Raw genomic sequence first — 21,096 nt, forward strand, 5'->3', positions numbered from 1 at the left:
CAAATGATACTATTTCAGATAATTATCCATTTGAAAGGTCTGACTGAATTCAGAAGTCTGAAGAATCATACCAAATTGAAACATAAACTGTGTTTCTCTGTCTTTGGATCCTGTCAGACATATTGAGATTTTCCCAGCATTTTCTGTTTTTCAGATTTCCAGCATCTGAAATATTTTGCCATTAATTGGAGGATCTGTTGGTCTGCAGAGACACAGTTTTGTCGGGAGATTATGCTTAAGTCCTCATATCAATTCCTCCCTTCCCAGGCTGCTCTAACCTTCCAGATATCCCCGAGTTACCACAGCAGCTTTACGATAAACCTTCCAGAAACCAACTTACTCACCATCTTACAGATGGAACGTGGCTCTTCTGAGAACTTATCAGAATATTCCTCCGTATCCTCTCTGACCCGGCGGTCAACCTCCTCCCGTTTTACCTTCTCCTTACGCTTTCGAAAAGGCGACTGACCCTGAATCATCTCATAAATCAGACAGCCGAGACCCCACCAGTCAGGGCTGAACGTGTAACGTTCATTGTTGATAACCTCCGGAGCTTAAAAACAAAGGAGAATTGCTTAGAATTTACAGCCGAGGACATTTGGCCCAGCTGGTCTATACCATCCACGTACAAATTGGACCAGCCAGTCTCTCAAGCCTGCTCCGCCGTTTTACAAGATCATAGTTGATCTGATTGTGGCCTCAACTCCACATTATTGCCTAGCCCTCTCAACCTCTGACTCACTTCTTAGCCAAGAAGCCATCTACACCTACCTTAAAATAGTCAATAAACTCACCTCCTCCACACTCCGTACAAAAGAATTCCACAAACTCACAGCTCAAGAGGAAACAAAATTCCTCATCTCCAACTTAAATCCTGGAATCTCTACAGTGCAGATAGAGGGTATTCAACTCGAGCCTGCAGCACCTCTTTGAAGGGCATCCCACCCAATTATAATCTAAAAAGGGGGAAATCACTCATTTCTTGACAGTCTCCTTTGGTTCCAGACTCTCCCACAAGAGAAAATATACGAACAAGGAAGAGTAGGCTCCAAAATTCAATATGATCATGGCCAATCTAATTACTCCATATTTCCATCTACCCCTAATAAAACTCTCTAAAAAGAATATATCTAACTCTTTTCTTAAATTCATTTAGAGGATGTGGTTTTATTGGCTGGGTCAGCATCTCTAATCAGCCTTGGAAGATGGCGGTGATCCACCTTCTTGAACTACTGCAGTTCATTTGCTGTAGGTCCATCCACAATGCTGTTGTGGAAGGTGTTCTGGGATTTTGGCCCAGCACTGGTGATGTAGCTCCCAAGGCAGGATGATAAGTAGCTTGAAGGAGAACCTACAGGTGGCAGTGTTCCCATGTCCTTCAAGATGGTAATGATCAAGTGTTTGGAAGGTGCTGTCTAAAGAGCCTCCGCATTTCTGCAGTGCATCTTGTAGATAGTACACACTGTTGAATGGCAGTGGTGGCGCGGGGTGGGAGGGGGAGAAGTGATGGGATGGAGAATGTGGTGGAATGCTTGTACATGTATTGCCAATCAAGCAGGCTGCCTTTTCCTGTATGGTGTCAAGCTTCTCGAGTGTTGTTAGAGTTGCCCTCATTCAGGAAAGTGGGGAGTATTCTGTCACACTCCTGACTTGTGCCTTGTAGACAGGTTTTGGGGAGTCATGAGATGAGTTAGTTGCTGCAGGATTCCTAAGCATCTGCACTGCTGTTGTAGCCACACTATTTGTATGGCTAGTCCAGTTCAAGGTTCTGTGTCTATCGCCTTTGTAGAAAGGGAGTTCCAAAGACTTTCAACCCTCAGAAAAATTCTCATCCGTTTCAAATCCTTTCAGCATCTACCTGGTCAGGTCCCATGAAGTGCCCTCAGGACTTCGCAAGTTTCAATATGATCACCTTTCATTCTTCTAAACTTCAGCTGATAGAGGCCCAACCTGTCCACATAAGATAATCTCCACAGCCCAAGAATCAGTCAAGTGAACAATTCTAATATTGCACACATGCCTTCATCCAGCTGTCAGCTGCATTATCATTGGTAGAAACCCTGCCCAAATCAGGATTCATAGATTTACACCTCCCTCCAAAGACTCGAGTGGATGACCTCAGCTGACAATCTCATTGCAATATTTAAGGAGTGCTGCTCTGTCTAATGAGACATTAAACCCAGGACATGTCTGCCCTTTTAGGTGAACATAAGAGATCTCATGGCACTATTTCAAAGAACTTGTGAACTCCTTGGCCAGTATCTATCACTACTACAGGTTATCTGGTCAGTAACTCACAACTGTTTCTGGGAGTTTGCTGTGCATAAATTAGCTTTGCCACATTTCATAGGAATATCATTGGCTCTACAGCACTTTGTAACCCCAGAGAATCCCAACAGGCCCTCTTAAAACAAAAAGACAAGTTAGTCTTTCTTTCTCACCAAGAACAGTGACAATAAGATGCACTAACCCCTATGCATTAAGATGAATTCAGACATAAATCTTTCTGGCACGAGCTTCATTCTGACCATTATTACCAGAAGATTTGAGTAAAGGAATAAAGGTGTCTTGCTTCAAAGGCACAAATCTTGGTCGGGCCACGTTTGCAGTATTCTACTCTTTTGTTCTCCTTACTCAAGAAAAGATATACAACATCGGTCCACCAGACAGATTCCTGGGTAGGGAGATGGATGTATGAAGAAAGATGGGACCTTTTTATGAAATGTGGAAGAATGAAAGCTGATCTCATTCAAGTGTGCAAAATTCTTACAGAAATCGACGGTACAAGCAGAAAAAATATGGGGTGGGGTGGAGGTGGTGGTTTGAAGTACTTATGGTGATGCAGTTCTAGGACCAGAATAAGGGGAAGACCAATTAGGAAATTAATGAGGAGGAATTCCTTCACTTTAGAGAATGGTCAATGTTTGGAATTCTTTGTCCCAAAGGGTTGGAGGTTTAGTTTCTACAAATCAAAAATATCAGGGAAACAGATTACTGTAGGAAAACTGTTGAAATAGAAGATCAGCTGTGATCTCATTACACAATGAGGTGGCTCAAGAGGCCATCTACTCCTGCTCCTAGAGAATCGTAAGGGCAGAAGATCTAACTCTGCAATCTCACCACACTGAGCTACTCCGACCAGGAGGAATCCAAGTTCCAGAATCAGGGCTCGAAGTTTAAGGATACAGGGTGAGACATTTCATACGGAGTTGAGGAGAAACATTTTCACCAATGAGTGATGAACCTGTGGAATTCTCTGCCACAAAGCGCGGCCAAATCATTGGATGTTTTTAACCTGTTAAATATTGTTCTTAGGACTAAATGGAACAAAGAATATGGGAGCAATTTGTTTTTTTACACATTCACAGGATGAGAGAGTCACTGGCTAGGCCAGTATTTATTCACCATCCTAGAGGCATAAAGAGTCAATCACATTCCTATGGGTCTGGAGACACATGTAGGCCAGACCAGGTAAGGATGGCAGTTTCCTTCCCTAAAGGGCATTAGTGAAACAGATGGGTTTTTACCAACAATTGACAACAGTTTCATGGACTCTATTTCCAGTTTTTTCTCTGTGGGAACAGGATACTGAGTTGGACAATCAGCCCTGATCATATTGAATGGTGGAGGAGGCTTGAAAGGCCAAACAGCCTACTCCTTCTCTATTTTCCTTTCAATGTCTCTATTTCTCAATTTGTGCCAGTTGTTGTCCAAAATCAAGTTTGCCTTAGAGGAGCTAATGTTTTTAGTTTAGCAAGAGGAAGATCAGACGCGATTCGAACAGCAAACATTAAAAATAGCTGGAGATGTCAATAAAATAGAGTTGTATTAACTAGAATGTGTTAACTAGCATAATGCTGCTCCTTCATTTTCACTGGTTCGAAATCTCAACTCACCCTTCCTAATCAGCATCATGGGTGCATCACCTTTTCAAAGGCAACTTGATGAGGTATAGGAGATAACAAGGTGTAGAGCTGGATGAACACAGCAGGCCAAGCAGCATCAGAGGAGCTGGAAAGCTGATGTTTCAAGCCTAGACTCTTCTTCAGAAAATATTTACTCAGTGAACAAGTGTGACCATGGCTTGGTGTGAGCTGGGTGGTTGTTGTACAAGAATGGATATCACCCTATATTTGTGGACTGGAGACTACTTTCTTAAAAATAATTTGACCGCTGGATTCCATAGCAAGATGAGCTAGCAGTGAAACGTCTTTGATCAGCTGACATCCTGCTGATAAGGCTTGGAGGTACCAGCACTCACCCATGTATCCAACAGTTCCAACTCTCCCCCGAATCGTCTCATCCTCTGGAATCTGCACGGCTAAACCCAGATCAGAAATCCTGATGTGCCCTGAGGGTAAAGCATATTAGACGATGTTGGATGGTGAGCAATGGAGAGAATATACTCCTGACTGAACAACTTGCATTTATGTAACGCTCTTTCATGTAGCGATTTTTTCTTGACAGAATAACAAGAGAATCAAAAGAGTATTTGTCCTAAATAACATTAGTGAGTCATTGATGATAGTCTTACAAGCATCTCTACTGAAACTAGCTTTCACTTTCAGAATTATTAATGCATTGAATTCAAGTTACACCATCGGCCATGGCGATATTTGAACCCACCAATGCTTGCTGGGCCATTTCAGAAGGCAGTTAAGAGTTAACCACATTACTGTGGATGTAGGCAGGACAGAGTAAGGACAGCGAACTAAATACGTTTTTACAACCATTGATGAGACCAGCTTTCAAACCAAGTATTTATTAATCACTTGAACCTAAAGTATTGCTAGAATTTGTCTTGCTCTCATCAGCACTGTTTGCAAGAATATCGATGTAAATGGAAAATAATGTAGGAGAAGAATGCTGGATGGTTTGCAAAAAGTACTGTTTAATGGGGAGGGTTTTGTGAATCTTTTACTAGACAAACGCAAGTCTTTAGTTTTTAAATTCAATTCAGAATTCCTTCAGTTCACTTTTCTTTATCCTCAGCCGGAAGCACCTTCAACCAGACTACATATCAGCAAATTCCACAGCCTCACTGCTCTCTGGGTGCATACATTGCTCGAAATTCCCAATGGGATTAATTTGTGACGGTCTTATATTCATGGCCTCCAGTTTTGCTCTTACCTTCCCCCAAATTGGGAACATTCTCATGGTACTAAAGTTTTGATAACGTAGACACAATGGGAATGCGTCTCAACAGTCACACAGTATCAGGATTATTTTGGGGGCAGGGGGAGAGAACGCATGAGAGAGAGGGCGACAGCAAAAGAGAGTGCGAGCGATGGAAGAAGAACTCTCACTAAGGCAGCAGTTTTTGGCTGGAAGATGACCTTCTTCCACTCCAATGCTGTGGTCACGTGGTGACTAAATGGTCCAAGACGATCCACAGACTCTGCCAGATTGTGGGGTGGTGTTTCCTACAGCAGGTGGGAGGATGCTAAGGTTTTCACACGTTCTTTCCAATGTTTGCACTTGACCTCCATCTGGACGTGAGACATTCAGTAACGTTGGCATATTTACAGAGTCTTCTTCTCTAGTTTGGGTGATCTCAGGCTAGAGATTCCCATGAGTTAATGGGGATTTTGTATTTTTTCCAAGGCAGCTTCGAGGACATCCTTGAAACATTTCCTCTGCCCTCCTGGTAACTTTATTATGCAGAAGCTTGGAATTAAGAGCTTGTTTTGGAAGTCATCTCATGCAAACTGTGTGCCCTACCTAAAGCACCTGACTGACAGTAGTCAGTGCCTCCACACTGGGAATGCTGGCCTTAAAAGGGACACCAATGTTGGAGTGCCTATCCTACCAGCAGACTTGCAGTAATAGACAACTTCACTACAATGATCAGGATTCCAAACTTTCATTTTTAAATAGGATATTGAAGCTCCTTCAAGTCAGACTAGAGTCATTTTTAGATGAGACAGAGATAGAGTGGCAGCAGATTATAGGGATAGTTAAGTTTAACAAGGTAACTTCCTGCAGTGCAGGACTGAAACCAGAAACCCAGACTCGATGGGAGGCAGAATCCATGAGGGTAGACCAACAGAGTTGTATTCATGTTATCAGGGAAACCAATGGACGGGTCTCAACCTAAAAACGTTTCTCAATTTTACAAACTTGAGGTCACCCTCAGCCTTTGAGGAGAAAGAGAAAAGACAGCCAACTTGTCAATCCTTTCCCGATTCTTGCTATCATAGCTGGAAACTCATTTTTGCACCCAGACCAACAAAGTGCCACTTTCATATAAAAAATCTTACCATGATCGTCCAGTAGAATGTTCTCTGGCTTCAAATCTCTAAATGAGGGGAGGGGAAAAAGAATTAAATGCAGTAAGTTTATGACAAAAACAACAAGGAACTCAAATATTTAAGATTCAAAAGAAAATCAGATAAACACTTGAGATGAAAAATAATTGCAGAACTATGTTAGAAGAACAAGGGAGAGAGATTAATTAGACTGCTGTAGGTATTTTCTAATCAAGCTATTCAGAGATGTTATGAAAAATCTCTGGAGCAGATATGACTTGAACCCACGCCTCCTGTCTTAAAGGTAGGGACACTACCACTGCAGCACAATAGCCCCCACAGCTTTTTGACTGCTCCACCATGATAGACTGAATGGCCTCCAACTGTGTTGCATCATATGGTTCTATAACCATATAGCATATATGGGAGATATAGCACAGTGTCATCGGATTATCAATCCTGAGGGAAAGCTCACACCCTGGTGACGTTTTCTCCCCCATTCATTCATTCATTGGATATGGGCGTCACTAACTGGACCAGTTTTTTCTGCCGAATCCTAGTTGCCCTAAGAAGGAGATGATGACCTGCCTTCTTCAACAACTGCAGTCCCTTTGATGTACGTACACCAACAATGCTGTCAGGGAGAGAATTCCAGGATAATGCCCAGTGACACTGAAGAATGAGTGATATATTTCCAAGTCAGGATGTTGAGGGACTTGGACGGGAACTTGCAGGTTCCCAGATATCTGCTGTCCTCATCCTTCTAGGTGGTAGTGGCCTTGGGTTTGGAAGGTGATGTCAAAGGAACTTTGATGAATTTCTCCAGTGCAACTAATCACTGCTACTACTGGACATCAGTGGTAGGGGGAGTGAATGTTTGATGTAGTGCCAAGCAAGCAAACTGCTTTGTCATGAACGATGTCAAGCTTCTTGAGTGTTGTTGGAGCTTCATTCATCCAAGTAAGTGGGGAATATTCCATTACACTGCTGCCTTGTGCCTTATATATGGTGGACAGGGAGTCAGGAGGGGAGTTACTCACTGTAGGATTCCTAGCCTTTGGCCTATTGTTGCAGCCACAGCATTTATATGGCTAGTCCAATTCAGTTTCTGATCAATGGCAACCTAAAGCTGTTGATAGTGGGGGCTTCAGTGAGAGTAACACTATTGCACGTCAATCACATGGGTTTGAATCTCACCAGAGCAGCTGTTAGAGTTTAAATTCAATTAACAAATGTGAAATTCTACAATATCAGACACTGTAAAAAGCTTGTTAAAACATCCTTTAGAGAAACAAATTGCCATCCTGATCTCATATGGCCTACACATGACTCCATAATCAGCAACATGGTTGACTCTGAACTGCCCTTTTGAAATGGTCCATCAAGCTATTCAGATAAAGAGCAAGTAGGGATGGGCAACAAATGCTGGTTGCCAGCAACATTCACATCCCAAGAAGGAATAAAATAGGTCCTATAGAATTTAAGTGGTAGTTAAGTGATAACCATGTCAGCGATGGCACTTCAGTGGCATTATATGAGCTAGATGGATGAAGACAGAAAAGAACAGAAATGTTGTTTCTCTCAGTCAGAAAACTACAGAGTCATTTTCAAGGACACTGGCATTTTGTTTTCAAACTTTTTATTCAAGTCATGAAATTGCAAAGATGGATTTTGAACTCCCGGTTATGGAATTATTATGGCACGAAAGGACCATATGAAAGGATTGTCCAATTAGTAGAGATGTTAAATTAGACCAACAGGTGTTGCAATTTCAACTGAAAAACAATCCAATTGTAGTATACAAGACTCAAACAGCATAGTTACAGAGAGACTGCCTCTCCTTCCTGGGAAACCTGTGATGCAAAAGTCAAGCACTCAAGACAGGAGTTCAGCTATTTAGGACTGAGATAAGGAAAAATGGTTTCACTCAAAGGGCTGTGAATGTTTGGAATTCTATATCCCACAGAATTGTGCATATTCAGGACAAAAAAAAGAGTGATAGACTTGTAGACTCCATGGAATTAATAGATAGGACAAGATGGAACAAAAACAGAAGTTGCTGGAAAAGCTCAGTAGGTCTGGCAGCATCTGTGAAGAGAAATCTGAGTTAATGGATTTCCCAAGAAGGAATAAAACAGGTCCTACAGAGTTCCGAGGAAGGGTCACTGGACCTGAAACGTTAACTCTGATTTCTCTTCACAGATGCTGCCAGACCTGCAGAGCTTTTCCAGCAACTTGTGTTTTTGTTTCTGATTTAAAGCATCCACAGTTCTTTCGTTTTTTTATCTTATGAGAAGATGGAGTCAAGATAAGAGATCAGCCCTGATCTGCTAAAGGGCAGAACAGGGTCAATGGACTTTATGACCAAAACCATCTTAAACTTCTTACTGGGATAACAAGATTTAGAGCTGGATGAACACAGCAGGCCAAGCAGCATCAGAGGAGCAGAGAAGCTGATGTTTCGGGTCTGGACCCTGCTTCAGAACTTCTTATTGTTTGCCATCTTAACAAGGCAGGGAAATTGTGTGTTTAGATATATTTCCATAGCTAGTTTCTCTTCGAACAGGTCACTAGCCTTATTGCTGAATGTATGAAGTCAGATGTAGGCCAGTCCAAGTAAGGATGATATTGCTTTTGGCAATGGTTCCAGGGAGATACTTCAATTATGAGGAAGAGAAAGAGGCTAAAAGAAAATTCAATAGAAGCTTTCAAAATGATGAGAGGCTGGGACAGAGTAGGTAGGAAGAAATTGTTCCCACTCAAACAGATTAAGAACCAGAGGGTAAAGAAACACAAGGCATGAAAATTTGTCAGACAGCGAGTAGTTAGAGTATGGATTGCACAGCCTGGAAGTTTGTTGGCTGCAGCTTCAGCTGAGGGATTCAAAAGATTATTTAATGATTATTTAAAACATAATGAGCAGGGTTATGGAATACATCAAAATGATCAGTGAGCTAGTACAGACATGTGCTGAACAGCATAGAACATACGGTAATACAGCATGGAAACAGGTCCTTCGGCCCCAAACTGGTCCATGTTGACCATGGTGCCCACTCAGCTAGTTCCAATTGTCCACATTTGGTCCATATCCCTCTAAATCCTTCCCAGCCATGTACCTATCCAAATGTTTTCTTAAAATATTGCTATTGTACCTGCCACAGCCACTTTCTCCACCAGCCCATTCCATATATGCACCACTCTCTGTGTGAAGAAGTTGCCCCTGAGGTCCTTCTTAAAGATTTCCCCTCTCAACTTAAACGAATGCCCTCTAGTTTTCAATTCCCCATCCCCAGGAAAAAAAACTATATATATTCATCTTATCTATACTCCTCACGATTTTATACATCTCAATAAAGGTTCATTCTCCTACATTCCAAGGAATAAAGTCCTATCCTGGCCGACCTCTCCTTGTAACTCAAGCCTACTAGTCCTGTTAACATCCTCACAAATCTTTGCACACTTTCCAATTTAACTATGTCTTTCCAATAACAGAGTGCCCAAAACTGTACACAATGCTCCAAGTGCGGCCTCACCAACGACTTATACAACTGTAACATAATGTCCCAACTCCTATACTCCGTGCCTTGACCGATGAAGGCCAGCATGCTAAATTCCTTCTTTACCACCCTGTCCACCTGTGACGCTGTTTTCTGCTCATCCGCTCCTCTAGTACCCGTTGGCTATTTGGGGGTCTATAATACAGTCCCAACAGAGTGACCATCCCCTTCTTGTTTCTCAGGTCTACTCATATCCTCTCTAATGATGACCCCTAAAGAGTATCCTCACTAAATTGGTATGGTGCAGATAGGCATTCACCTGCACCATACCAATTCTAAGATTTCCTTCCCTAAAAGGAAGTCAATGCGACAAATGGGTCATCACAACAATCAATGATAGTTTTGTGCCAGATTTACAACGATTAGCTTTACATTCCAGATTTATAAATTGAATTTAAAGTGCATCAGTTGTCACAGTGGGATTTGAATCAGTGGACCCCAGAACATCAGTTCAATTACCAGTGCAGTGACATTACCAGCCCACCATCACCTTCCCCCAACTCCCATATAATGCCTACAAACAGAAACTTACAAGCACTACATTTCATTCTACTCAAAAATTGTCACTTGATATTGCAAAGAGAATCAAAGACAGTGGAATCAAATAATATATAATCATAAGAACTAGGAGCAGGAGTAGGCCATCCGGCCCCTCGAGCCTGCCCCGCCATTCAATAAAATCATGGCTGATCTTTGAGACTCAGCTCCACTTACCCGCCCACTCACCATAACCCTTAATTCCTTTACTGTTCAAAAATTTATCTAGCCTTGCCTTAAAAAACATTCAGCGAGGTAGCTTCAACCGCTTCACTGGGCAGGGAATTCCACAGATTCACAACCCTTTGGGTGAAGAAGTTCCTCCTGACCTCAGTTCTACATCTGCTTCCCTTTATTTTGAGGCAATGCCCTCTAGTCCTAGTTTCACCTGCTAGCGGAAACAACCTTCCTGCCTCCACCTTATCTATTCCCTTCATAATCTTATATGTTTCTAGAAGATCTCCCCTCATTCTTCTGAATTCTAATGAGTATAATCCCAGTCTACTCAGTCTCTCCTCATAATCCAACCCTCTCAACTCTGGAATCAACTGAGTGAATCTCCTCTGCACCCCCTCCAGTGCTAGTATATCTCTTCTCAAGTAAGGAGACCAAAACTGCACACAGTACTCCAGGTGTGGCCTCACCAGGACCCTATACAGCTGCAGCATAGCCTCCCTGTTTTTAAACTCCATCCCTCGAGCAATGACAGACAAAATTCCATTTGCCTTTTTAATTACCTGCTGCACCTGCAATCCTACTTTTAGCGATTCATGCACAAGGACATCCAGGTCCCTCTGCACAGCAGCGTGCAGCAATTTTTCACCATTTAAAACATAGTCCATTTTGCTGTTATTCCTACCAAAATGGATGACCTCACACTTATCAACATTGTACTCCATCTGCCAGACCTTTGCCCACTCACTTAGACTATCTATATCCCTCTGCAGACTTTCAGTGTCTTCTGCACACTTTGCTCTACCATTCATCTTAGTGTCATCTGCAAATTTTGACATACCACACTTAGTCCCCAACTCAATCATCTATGTAAAATGATTTTTTAAATACCATGTTAATTCTAATGGTTTTTCCCCCAATAATTCTCATGTTGTCCACTAGAGGGATCCATGCATAAATCATGAGATGATATGGAGATACCAGCATTGGACTGGGTTAGACAGGGTCAAACATTACATGACACCAGGTTATTGTCCAACAGGTTTATTTGAAAACACAAGCTTTTTGAGCTCAGCTCCTTCCTCAGGCATAGTGTAACACACTAAACCAGTTGTCGTGTGATTTTTGACCTAAATCATGAGAAGGTGAGGGTATATGAGAGGTGGTGGAAACAGCAAGAAATAAGGAGGCAGAGACACAGAAACAGCACTGAACAAGGGCTCAATATACACCACATACCAAGCATCACTGACACACCCAGCCCCGCCTCCCCCCCCCACACACACACACACACACACCACACTCCAGCATCATTACCTGTATACAATTCTCTCTTTGTGCAAGTCCTCCAGGCCACAACAGATCTCAGCAGCATAGAATATCGCTCTCTTCTCATCGAAACCTGGGTTGCCCATATTGTAAATGTGAAATTTCAGGTCCCCTCCATTCATTATGGTTAGTACCAGACAAAGTGCTTCCTTTGTTTCATAGGCATACGCTAAACTAACCTGAAAAATCAACAGAGAAAGCAAAGAATTTTTCATAATGATCATACAGACACATACACAGAAACAGCTGTGCAACAGTATATTGCATTAATAGAATAATGCTGTCAGTCCAAAAAGACAGATATTCTACCCACCACACAATTAAAGATCATCATAGACATAGGCCAGACATCTCTAAAATTGGCTGATAGCATAATATAAAAGCAAAATACTGTGGATGCTGGGAATCTGAAATAAAAACAAAGTTCCAAAGAAAGAAAGTCATGTTGTACTGGTTTTCAGTTATTGTTTCATCAGCATTTGTTGTGATTTCAAACGTCCATTTGTTTCTTCATAACAGGCAGAATACAGACCATATTCAACCAGCCCGCACTCAATATCCAAAGCAAAACATGTTTAGGTGTGATTCAATGATTGTATAGCACTTGATGAATAACTCTGACTGTAGCAACAGTTAAACTGGGTGAGTGTGGGTAAAGGAACCAAGACGGGGAAAAAAAACTTGACCTCACCCTCTTCAATTCAGCATAGATGCACCTGAGCATGACATTACTAGTAAGAGATCACTATGGGTGTCAAGGAGACATTTAGATGCTGAAGCAGTCTGTCCATATGTAGCAAGGCCTGGATAACATCCAAAGTTGCAAAGAACATTTAAGCCATTCAAGTATCACACAATAACCAACAAGTGAGAACCTAACCATCCTCCTTGACATTATCATCACTGAATTCCACCCCTGTCAACGTCCTGGGCTGTCACTATTGACCAGAAGTTGAACTAGACTGACTATATTAACACTATGACTACAAAAGCAAGTCAGAGTGTTGAGAATTCTGCAGCAAGTAACTCACCTCCTGCCGCCACCTACAATCAAGAGTGAGATGGAATACTCCCCACTTGTCCGAGTGGGTGCAACTCCAGCAGTACTTAAAAAGCTTGACACCCCTCAGGACAAACCAGCCAGCTGGCCTAGTGCACCATCCCACCACCAACATTCCTACATGTGAACACCACCATCACCATCTGCAAGTTACCCTCCAAGCCACACACCATCCAGACATGAACAATATTGATGTTTCTGCACTGTCAAAATCCTGGAACGCCTTTCCTAACTGCCCTGTAGCTACACATCAAGCACTGCAGCAGTTCAAAGGGGTAGCTCATCACCACCTTCTCAATGGTAATTAAAGACAGATAATAAATGCTGGCATAGCTAGAGACAGCCACATCCCATGAATGAATTTTTAAAAAAGCAGCAATTTAGGCTAATAAATTGAGCTTGTTATGTAATTTACTCCTGCCAGAAGTGGCACATGTCCACACACAGGGAGCCTATAGTACCCCATTGTTTTTTTCTGTAGCAATTCCTCAGTTAAAAATTTGGCTAATAATTTGACCCTATCAGCATCCCTTTCTCCGAGAGTATAAACTATTGCAGTTCTCAATGGGTGCAAGACGAAAAGCTTTAGAAACATGAGTTTAGAAGAGTAAGGGGCAACTTGTTTGGACCATTTAAGATCCTGAAGGATCTTGGCTGTTTGGACATGGAACAACAGCTTAAAAACAGGGGGTGGGGATGTTCACTTTAAGACAACGATGAAGATATTTTTTTCCCTCACAGGAGCACCCAGAGCCTTTAGAACTCTTTCTCAAAAGGCAGTTGAAGCAGCATCTATGGAGTATTTTTACAGCAGAGGTAAATAGATTCTTAAGGGAAGAGAGTGGAAAGTTGATCAGGGATGGGCGAGACTGTGGAACTGAGGTTGGAATCAGATCAGCCACAATCTTATTGAACGGCAGAGCAGATATGGGAGGCTGAATGGCCTACACCTGCTCCTAACTCACCTGTATGTTCAGACCGAGAGTGTTGGCAAGGTATCTGATGCTAGTCTGTAAATTCTACACTGGACTGAGGATTAGAAAGAAAGGCTATTCTATTTGACCACGAGATAAGCGCTCACCCACACACCTGCATGTTACTAAGGCCACCTACTTCCACCTCCATATTATCATGGAACATCTCAACTCTTTACCTCTCTTTAGCCCATATGCAGCCCCGTCCATGCTTCTAATAGTTCTAGACTCAACTATTCCAGTATGTTCTTGGCTGGCCTCCCATCTTCTGCCCTCCATTAAACTTCCATAGCTTTGCCTCCCCCTTTCTATAATCTCTTTTAGCCCTGCAACCCTCAGGTATTAGTGCCCATCAAATTCTGATCTCAAGTATCCCTACTTGAGCACTCTCCAGTGAAGATGGCAACATGTAGCATCACTGATCTAGCTACCCCAAGGCCCAGGATAATGCTCTGGGGATAAAATCTGACCATGGCAGCTGGAGGGGAATTTAAACAATTTATGAGATATGGGTGTCAATGTTGAGGCCAGCAATTGTTAACCATTCCTGATTACTCTCAAGATGTCTGTGCACTTTCATTGGAACAGTTGCTATGTGGAACAGCCATGAGAAGAGGAGGCAAATCTATTTTGGCTAGAATAATTAAAAAGACAAAATTATCTAAATGGAGAAAAATTTCAAACTGCTTTTGTGCAGAGAGATCAGTGTCCTTGTGCAGAAAACTGCCATGCGGGTACAGCAGGTAATAAAGAGGACAAATGGCATGTTGGCATTTATTGCTAAAGGAAGAGAGTATAAAAGTAGGGAAGTGTTGTTGCAACTGTACAAGGCATTGGTGAGACTGCATCTGGAAGTACCCCATACTGTTTTGATAACTTGAGGGAGGATGTAATTGAACTAGAGGCAGATCACAGAACATTCACTAGATTATTCCAGAGACAGAAAACTTGTACTATGGAGAGATTAAGCAGTTTAGGCCCATACTGTTGGGCTTAGATGAATGAGGGAGATCTAATTGCAGTGTAGAAGATGCTAAAGGGGATTGACAAAATAGATGGAGGGAGGATATTTCCTCATGTGGGGCAACCTAGAACAAGAGGTCATAGTTTTAGCCTGAGGGATTGTAATTTAAAACAGACAGACAAGGAGGAATTACTTTTCTCAAAGGCCTATGAAACTGTGGAACTCATTGCCCCAGAGTGGAGTAGACACCTGGACACAACAAATTTGAGGAGAAAATAGTCAGATTTTTAATTACTATCAGGTTAAAGGGTTATAGTGTGTGGGCAGGAATTACAAAATTTAAAAGGCATCTGGATGGGTATATGAACAGGAAGAGTTTAGAGGGATGTGGGCCAAATGCTGGCATATGAGACTGGGTCAGATGGGATATCTGCTTGGTGTGGAAGAGTTGGACCGAAGGGTCTATTTCCATGCTTTATGTTGCTAGGACTCTAGGAAAGGGGAGTGCAGGCTGAGATAAGATCAGTCATGATCATATTAAATGGTGGAGCAGGCTCCAGGGGCTGAATTGCCTACTCCTGCACCAAGTTCTTATTTTCTAAAGGAACCAGACCGGGATAGTACAAAATAACACTCAGCTGCTACTGTTCTTGGCCAACCTTATAATGAGCTCAGTGCAGGGGTGAGCAGCTGAGGCAGAGATCCCAGGGAACTATGAATTGTACATAATCATAACTATTAACTCAACTTAATCAGATCAATGGTTCAGTAACATTGTACCTATTCATGAGACTTTTGGTGGAACCCTCTCTCCCTAAACCCCTCCCTCTCTTCCTTTTGAGGAACTATTAAATTTGACTTTGACCAAGCTATCAACTACCTATCATAATAGCTCCTGACATAGCAGCATACAAAATATTTTCTAGTATTGCTGTTTTGAAGTAAGTTGAAATATTTTATTTCACCAAAGACACTGTATAAATGCAAGTTGTTTGCACACAACTAAAATATATTTGCATAATTTTAAAAGACCTAGTGGCACTTACAACAAATCTACTGTTAACTTTCTCCAAAATCTTCTTTTCATTTAATGCCATGTTCTCTCCTTTACGTTTTTTTATCCTCTTCTTTTCCAGCTTTTTACACGCATACATTTTCCCAGTGGCACGAACTTGACAAGCACATACCTGGTGGGGAGAAAACAGGCGAAGAACAAGGTAGGATTTAACAAGTTGCTACTATTTTGGAGGATGAACAGAGGAGTTCTCGCTGGTATTCTGTTCAATACTGGAACTAGGGGCCTCCCAATTAGAGTAGTGGTGAGGATCATTTATTTTTTCATGAGGGTTGAGTGTGATTGGAGCTCTCAGCCCAAGAGTGGCGGAGGTGTAAACATTGACATTTTTTTGAAAAAGGGCAGAGGTAGATGATATTATTCACTTGCAAAGGGTACATGGGTAAATAGGAATGTGGGTTGATTGCACAATCATGGAACAGGCTGGAGGGGCCAAGTGGCCTACTCTTAACTCAATACATACGTAATAATTAGCTGTCAACCAACATCTGAAAACAGATTAGCTGGTTTTAATCACGTTGCTGTTTTTGGGAGTTTGCTCTGCATAAGAGAGATACTGTATTTCCTACATTAGAGTGCACATGAAGTGGTAAGTACATCAATATTTGTGAAGCACCCTGGTGTGTCCTGAGGTTGTGGAAGTTGCAGCAGAAATTCACGTCTCTCTCTCTCGTTACCACCTATGCTCAAATCCCAAAGGCAAGAGTTCCACCAATAGGAATCACGATGACACTGTCGAGGTTTGCAGTGGTCAATGAGACAAGACCTGGATTCTTTCTCCAAGGACCATCCCACCCCCATACTGCACCATCTGCAAAACTGTGGGGCAACTGAGCAATCAAATAAACCATAAGATATAGCAAAAGGCCATTCAGGCCATCAAGTCTGCTCCACCATTCAGTGAGCTCATAGATGATCTGATAATCCTCAACTCCACTTTCGTGTCCTTTCTCCTATAAGCCTCAAATTTTCTTACTCATTAAAAATCTGTCTGTCTCAGCCTTGAATATACTTAATGACCCAACTTCTACAATGCTGTACCTTGTAGTTTTCTGCAGATTTACCACCCTCAGAAGAGATTCCTCATTTGTCATAAACATGCAATCTCTTATTCTCAGATTATGCCCTCTGGTCCTAGACCCTCCCAGGAGGAACAAACCTTCTGCATCTACTTGCATGTGTTTCAACAAAGTTGCCTCTCATTCTCCTAAACTCCAATGAGTACAGGCCCATTTAGTCAAATTACTTATAAGCTTTTGTGGACAGTGTGTAGAGAAGAAAAGGACTTGCATTTATATAGCAACTTTCACAATCTCAGGATCCCAAAATACTTTACAGCCAATGAAGTATGTTCTGAAGGATAAGCGTTGTTGTAATGTTGGAGACACAGCACCCAAATCGAACACAGCAAGCTCCCATAAATAGCAATAAAGCACATGATTACATCACTTTTTTAAAAAAAGAGATTCACATTATTTGAGGGGTTAAATATTGGCCAGGATTACCAATAGAAATTTGTCTGCTCTTTGGGATAATTGGAAAGACAGTCCAGCATCGCTCCTCGAGTCCAGCAAAGGATTGTCAGTTTAGTTCACGTGCCAAGTCTGGAAGCGAGACTTTAACCCACAGCCTTCTGACTTAAAAGCATGAGCAATACACTGAGCAAAGTTGAAACATACCAAGTGAAGAAAATCAAAAACATCATCAGGAATGCCCCAAGTGCCAACCAGATACATCAGAGAATCCCAGACACTCGTCAGATCTCCACTTCCCTTTTGCTCACTCTCTACCTCCCAGAGTTGAGGCACCAGTCCACTCTGGCTTCATTCTGGGAAAGTCCAGGTCAATGTCATCCATGAAACTCAATTAGACTGGTAATGAAATCTTCCAAGAAATATTCACCCTCTGCTTCTTTCTCCACACACCCTGAACAACTTGGACTCCTTACTGAAGGAGGAATAGATTTGCAATGGAAGAAATTCAGAGGATGTTCACTCAGTTCAACCCTGGGATGAACAGCTTGTCTTACAAGGAAAGGATCAGCAGGTTGGGCCAGTGTTCATTGGGGTTTCAAAGAATAAAATTTGATTGTATTGAAATAGTGAAGTTTCTCAGGGGACTGGACAGGCTGAATGCTGAGGACTATTTCCTCTTGTTGGAGTATCTAGAATGAATGGACACAGTTTCAAAATAAGACAGTGCCTATTTTAGATTGAGAGATGGAAGAATCCTTCTCTCAGAAGATTGTGAATTTCCAAAACATTCTACCATACACACAAGAATGGAAGCTGGTTCCTTAAATGTATTCAAGGTTGAATTAACAGAATCTTGAACTATTTTAGGTGGTGGGGGTGGGGAGGGAAGAAAGAGGAGGTCAAGGGCTATGGTTATGAGGAATGGGCAGGATAGTAGAGTTGAGGCCAAGATTAAATCAGGCATGATTTTGTTAAATAGAGCAGGCGTGAAGGTTCGAATGGCTTAATTCTGCTCCTAATTACATTCTTGCTCTCTTTCACCTTTTCCGTGTATGACACTCAGATGAGATACAGTCCTGGCAGTTTTCACTCTGGATATCACATCCAAATGGTCATGTGTGGCTAAGTTAGTGACTACTAACTAGTCAACCACAGAGGGTACAACCTTTCACACAGGGTTCAGTGTGTAGGAGATCAGTCCCAGGGAGGCCTCTCCTCTCTAGGGTAGCAGATCCCACGATGAGATCTTCTTTATCTTTATGGGTCAATCATTCACTGGCTACACTCATTAAACTTTTATTTCCTATTCATTTTTGTGGGATGTGGGAGTCGCAGGCTGGCCAGCATTTCTTGCCCATCCCTAGTTGCTCTTGAGAAGGTGGTGGGTGAGCTGCCTTTTTGAACCGCTGCAGTCCTCCTGCTGTGGGTTGACCCACAATGCTATTAGGGAGGGAATTCCAGGATTTTGACCCAGAAGTGTCAGGAGATCTCTTCCAAGGCTGTTTAAAAGATACTTGGGACTGGACATGAGCGGTGACTTGAGCAGTAAGTTGCTTTTTCCTTCATAGAGGGGACAGTGGTTATTATTTTCCAAGAAATGGGAGAATAACCTTCAGGTACGCACTCAAGAACAAACATTATTCCGCAACTTACCTCACCAAATCCTCCTTTTCCCAGTACTCGATAATGTCTAAAGGTGTTTTTCGTTGCAGGTTGCCTAAAAAGATTAAAAGATGATAGAGAAGAGACATGAATCTTGGACAGGCGAGTAAAGTCAGATCAGAATCCATGAGTATGCCCTCAGTGTACCAAGTGTTGACACAGTCAAGTGCACAATGGTCATGTGGGCACTACTGAGATTATACAGTGACTGTGCTTATCACAGATTCATACAGAGTCATTGAGCATCCTATAATTCACTTTGGGGAGGTGGTGACATAGGGGTAAATTCACCGGACAGGTAATCCAAAGGCCAGGCTATTGCTTTGGGAACACAGGTTCAAATTCCACCACGGCAGCAGGTGGAAGTTAAATTCAATTATTAAAACCTGGAACAAGGAGGCATAATTTTAAAAGTGAAAAGCAAGAGGTTTAGAGGGAATTTGAGGAAAACATCTTTTCATACCGAGGGCAGTGGTGGTATGGAATGCACTGCCTGGGAGGGTTGTTAAGGCAAGAAACCTCACAACCTCTTAAAAAAAAACTTCAATGAGCACTGTAAGTGTCATAACATTCAAGGCTATGGGCCTAATGCGGGAAAGTGGGACTAGTGTAGCTGGTAATCTATTTTTGGCAGTAAAGGATCAATGGGCCTCTTCAGTACTCTATGTTTCCATGAATCAATGATTCTGTGCACTCACCCGGCTAAGTGAAGAGCATTTCATCAAACTCCTGACTTGTAGACTATGGACAAAGTTTTTGGGGAAGTCAGGTGGTGAGTTACTGCAAGATTTCTAGCCTCTGATCTACTCTCGTAGCCACAGTACATGACTAGTCCATATCAGTTTCTAGTCAATGGTAAAACAGAGAATGTTGATAGTAGGGGTATTCGTGATGGTGATGTCATTGAATATCAAGGGGAGATGATTAGGGAATCTCTCTCATCAGAGATGGCCATTGCCTGGCACTCATGTAACATGAATGTTACTCAAAAGAAATTCCTTAAAACAAAGACAGTTTAAAAAAAAACTGAAGCAATCATCAAAATTCTACTGGGGAAAGGTGGAAATTGAAGACTGTCGTGAGAAAATGGAGCAGTGAGGTTGACGCCAGAGCATAAGTAATACAGTTCCATGACTTTTGAGGGCCCTGGCTTTATACTGAGAACAAAAGTGGCAAGTTCGCCTATGTACAACACTATCCTTACTGCACTTCAGGTGAGGTCTTGCAGTTGGTATTAACACTGCAACACCCATTCAACCAGAAGGGTTGTGGCTGCAATAGAAAACAGCTGCTAGGGGCATGGGAAGGAAAGCCAAAAATCACAAAAGGCGGCACAAAAACAAATTTAGCAACACGTCAAGATGTTCACAGGAACTACCAACAGTCAGAAGGGACCATTTCCCAAAGATAAAGTCTCCCCCATTGATGGAGGGAGGGACAGTTTTGAGGGGGTTTTCCTGGGGGGTGGTTGGGAAGGGAGAGAGAAACAATCAAGTGCTCACCATCTGAATATAAGGGGCTTCTGAATCTGCAGGAATTCCAACAATGAGATCAATCTGATCTCTTTACAAACTACATCTTGGTTGAATACCAGGAACTCAGACTAAATCTGGCACTTCTTTACATGAAAGATATCAACAGAGTTGTTATCAGAATTATAATTAAAGATATTCCCATACGACATTACCTTTCTAACCATTTCCACTGTAGGAATCGCGAGAAGTACATACTTTCTTGGTATTCCGTGAACGGTTTGTCACTTAGATAATCATGGACAGCTCTGCAAATAAAATTGGGGAAACTAAAATAAGAGACAAATAAAATTCCAGGTCACAAGAAACTACAGGTTTGATGCCCAACATCCAGCTGTCCGCAAACCAGATGTTTTTGAAAATCAAAATTGTTACAGAATCATTACAATTGTTATAGGAGGCCATTTTTGCAAGGGACTTGTCATGATCAACTAGATGACAGGACATTTTTCTACAACGATAAGCTACAGATATGGTAACATACTGGTTATATTAAAACAGCCACAATC

General features: G+C 42.0%; 1 protein-coding gene across 1 annotated transcript in view; it reads right to left on the reverse strand.

The window, feature by feature from the left end:
* Window positions 1-20,834, reverse strand: part of LOC109933260 (G protein-coupled receptor kinase 5-like) — a 28,773-nt gene extending 7,939 nt beyond the window's left edge. Inside the window, exons 1-7 of the mRNA XM_048594780.1 lie at window positions 20,743-20,834; window positions 19,047-19,110; window positions 15,890-16,030; window positions 11,834-12,024; window positions 6,261-6,298; window positions 4,262-4,351; window positions 345-553 (exon numbers count right to left, since the gene is read on the reverse strand). Coding sequence (XP_048450737.1) covers window positions 345-553; window positions 4,262-4,351; window positions 6,261-6,298; window positions 11,834-12,024; window positions 15,890-16,030; window positions 19,047-19,110; window positions 20,743-20,783 — 774 coding nt within the window. The 5' untranslated portion in view covers window positions 20,784-20,834. The remainder of the gene's footprint in view (window positions 1-344; window positions 554-4,261; window positions 4,352-6,260; window positions 6,299-11,833; window positions 12,025-15,889; window positions 16,031-19,046; window positions 19,111-20,742) is intronic.
* Between the last annotated feature and the right edge of the window lie 262 nt (window positions 20,835-21,096).

This window comes from Rhincodon typus, chromosome 3 (assembly GCF_021869965.1).
Source record: "Rhincodon typus isolate 14 chromosome 3, sRhiTyp1.1, whole genome shotgun sequence".
Classification (NCBI taxonomy): domain Eukaryota; kingdom Metazoa; phylum Chordata; class Chondrichthyes; order Orectolobiformes; family Rhincodontidae; genus Rhincodon; species Rhincodon typus.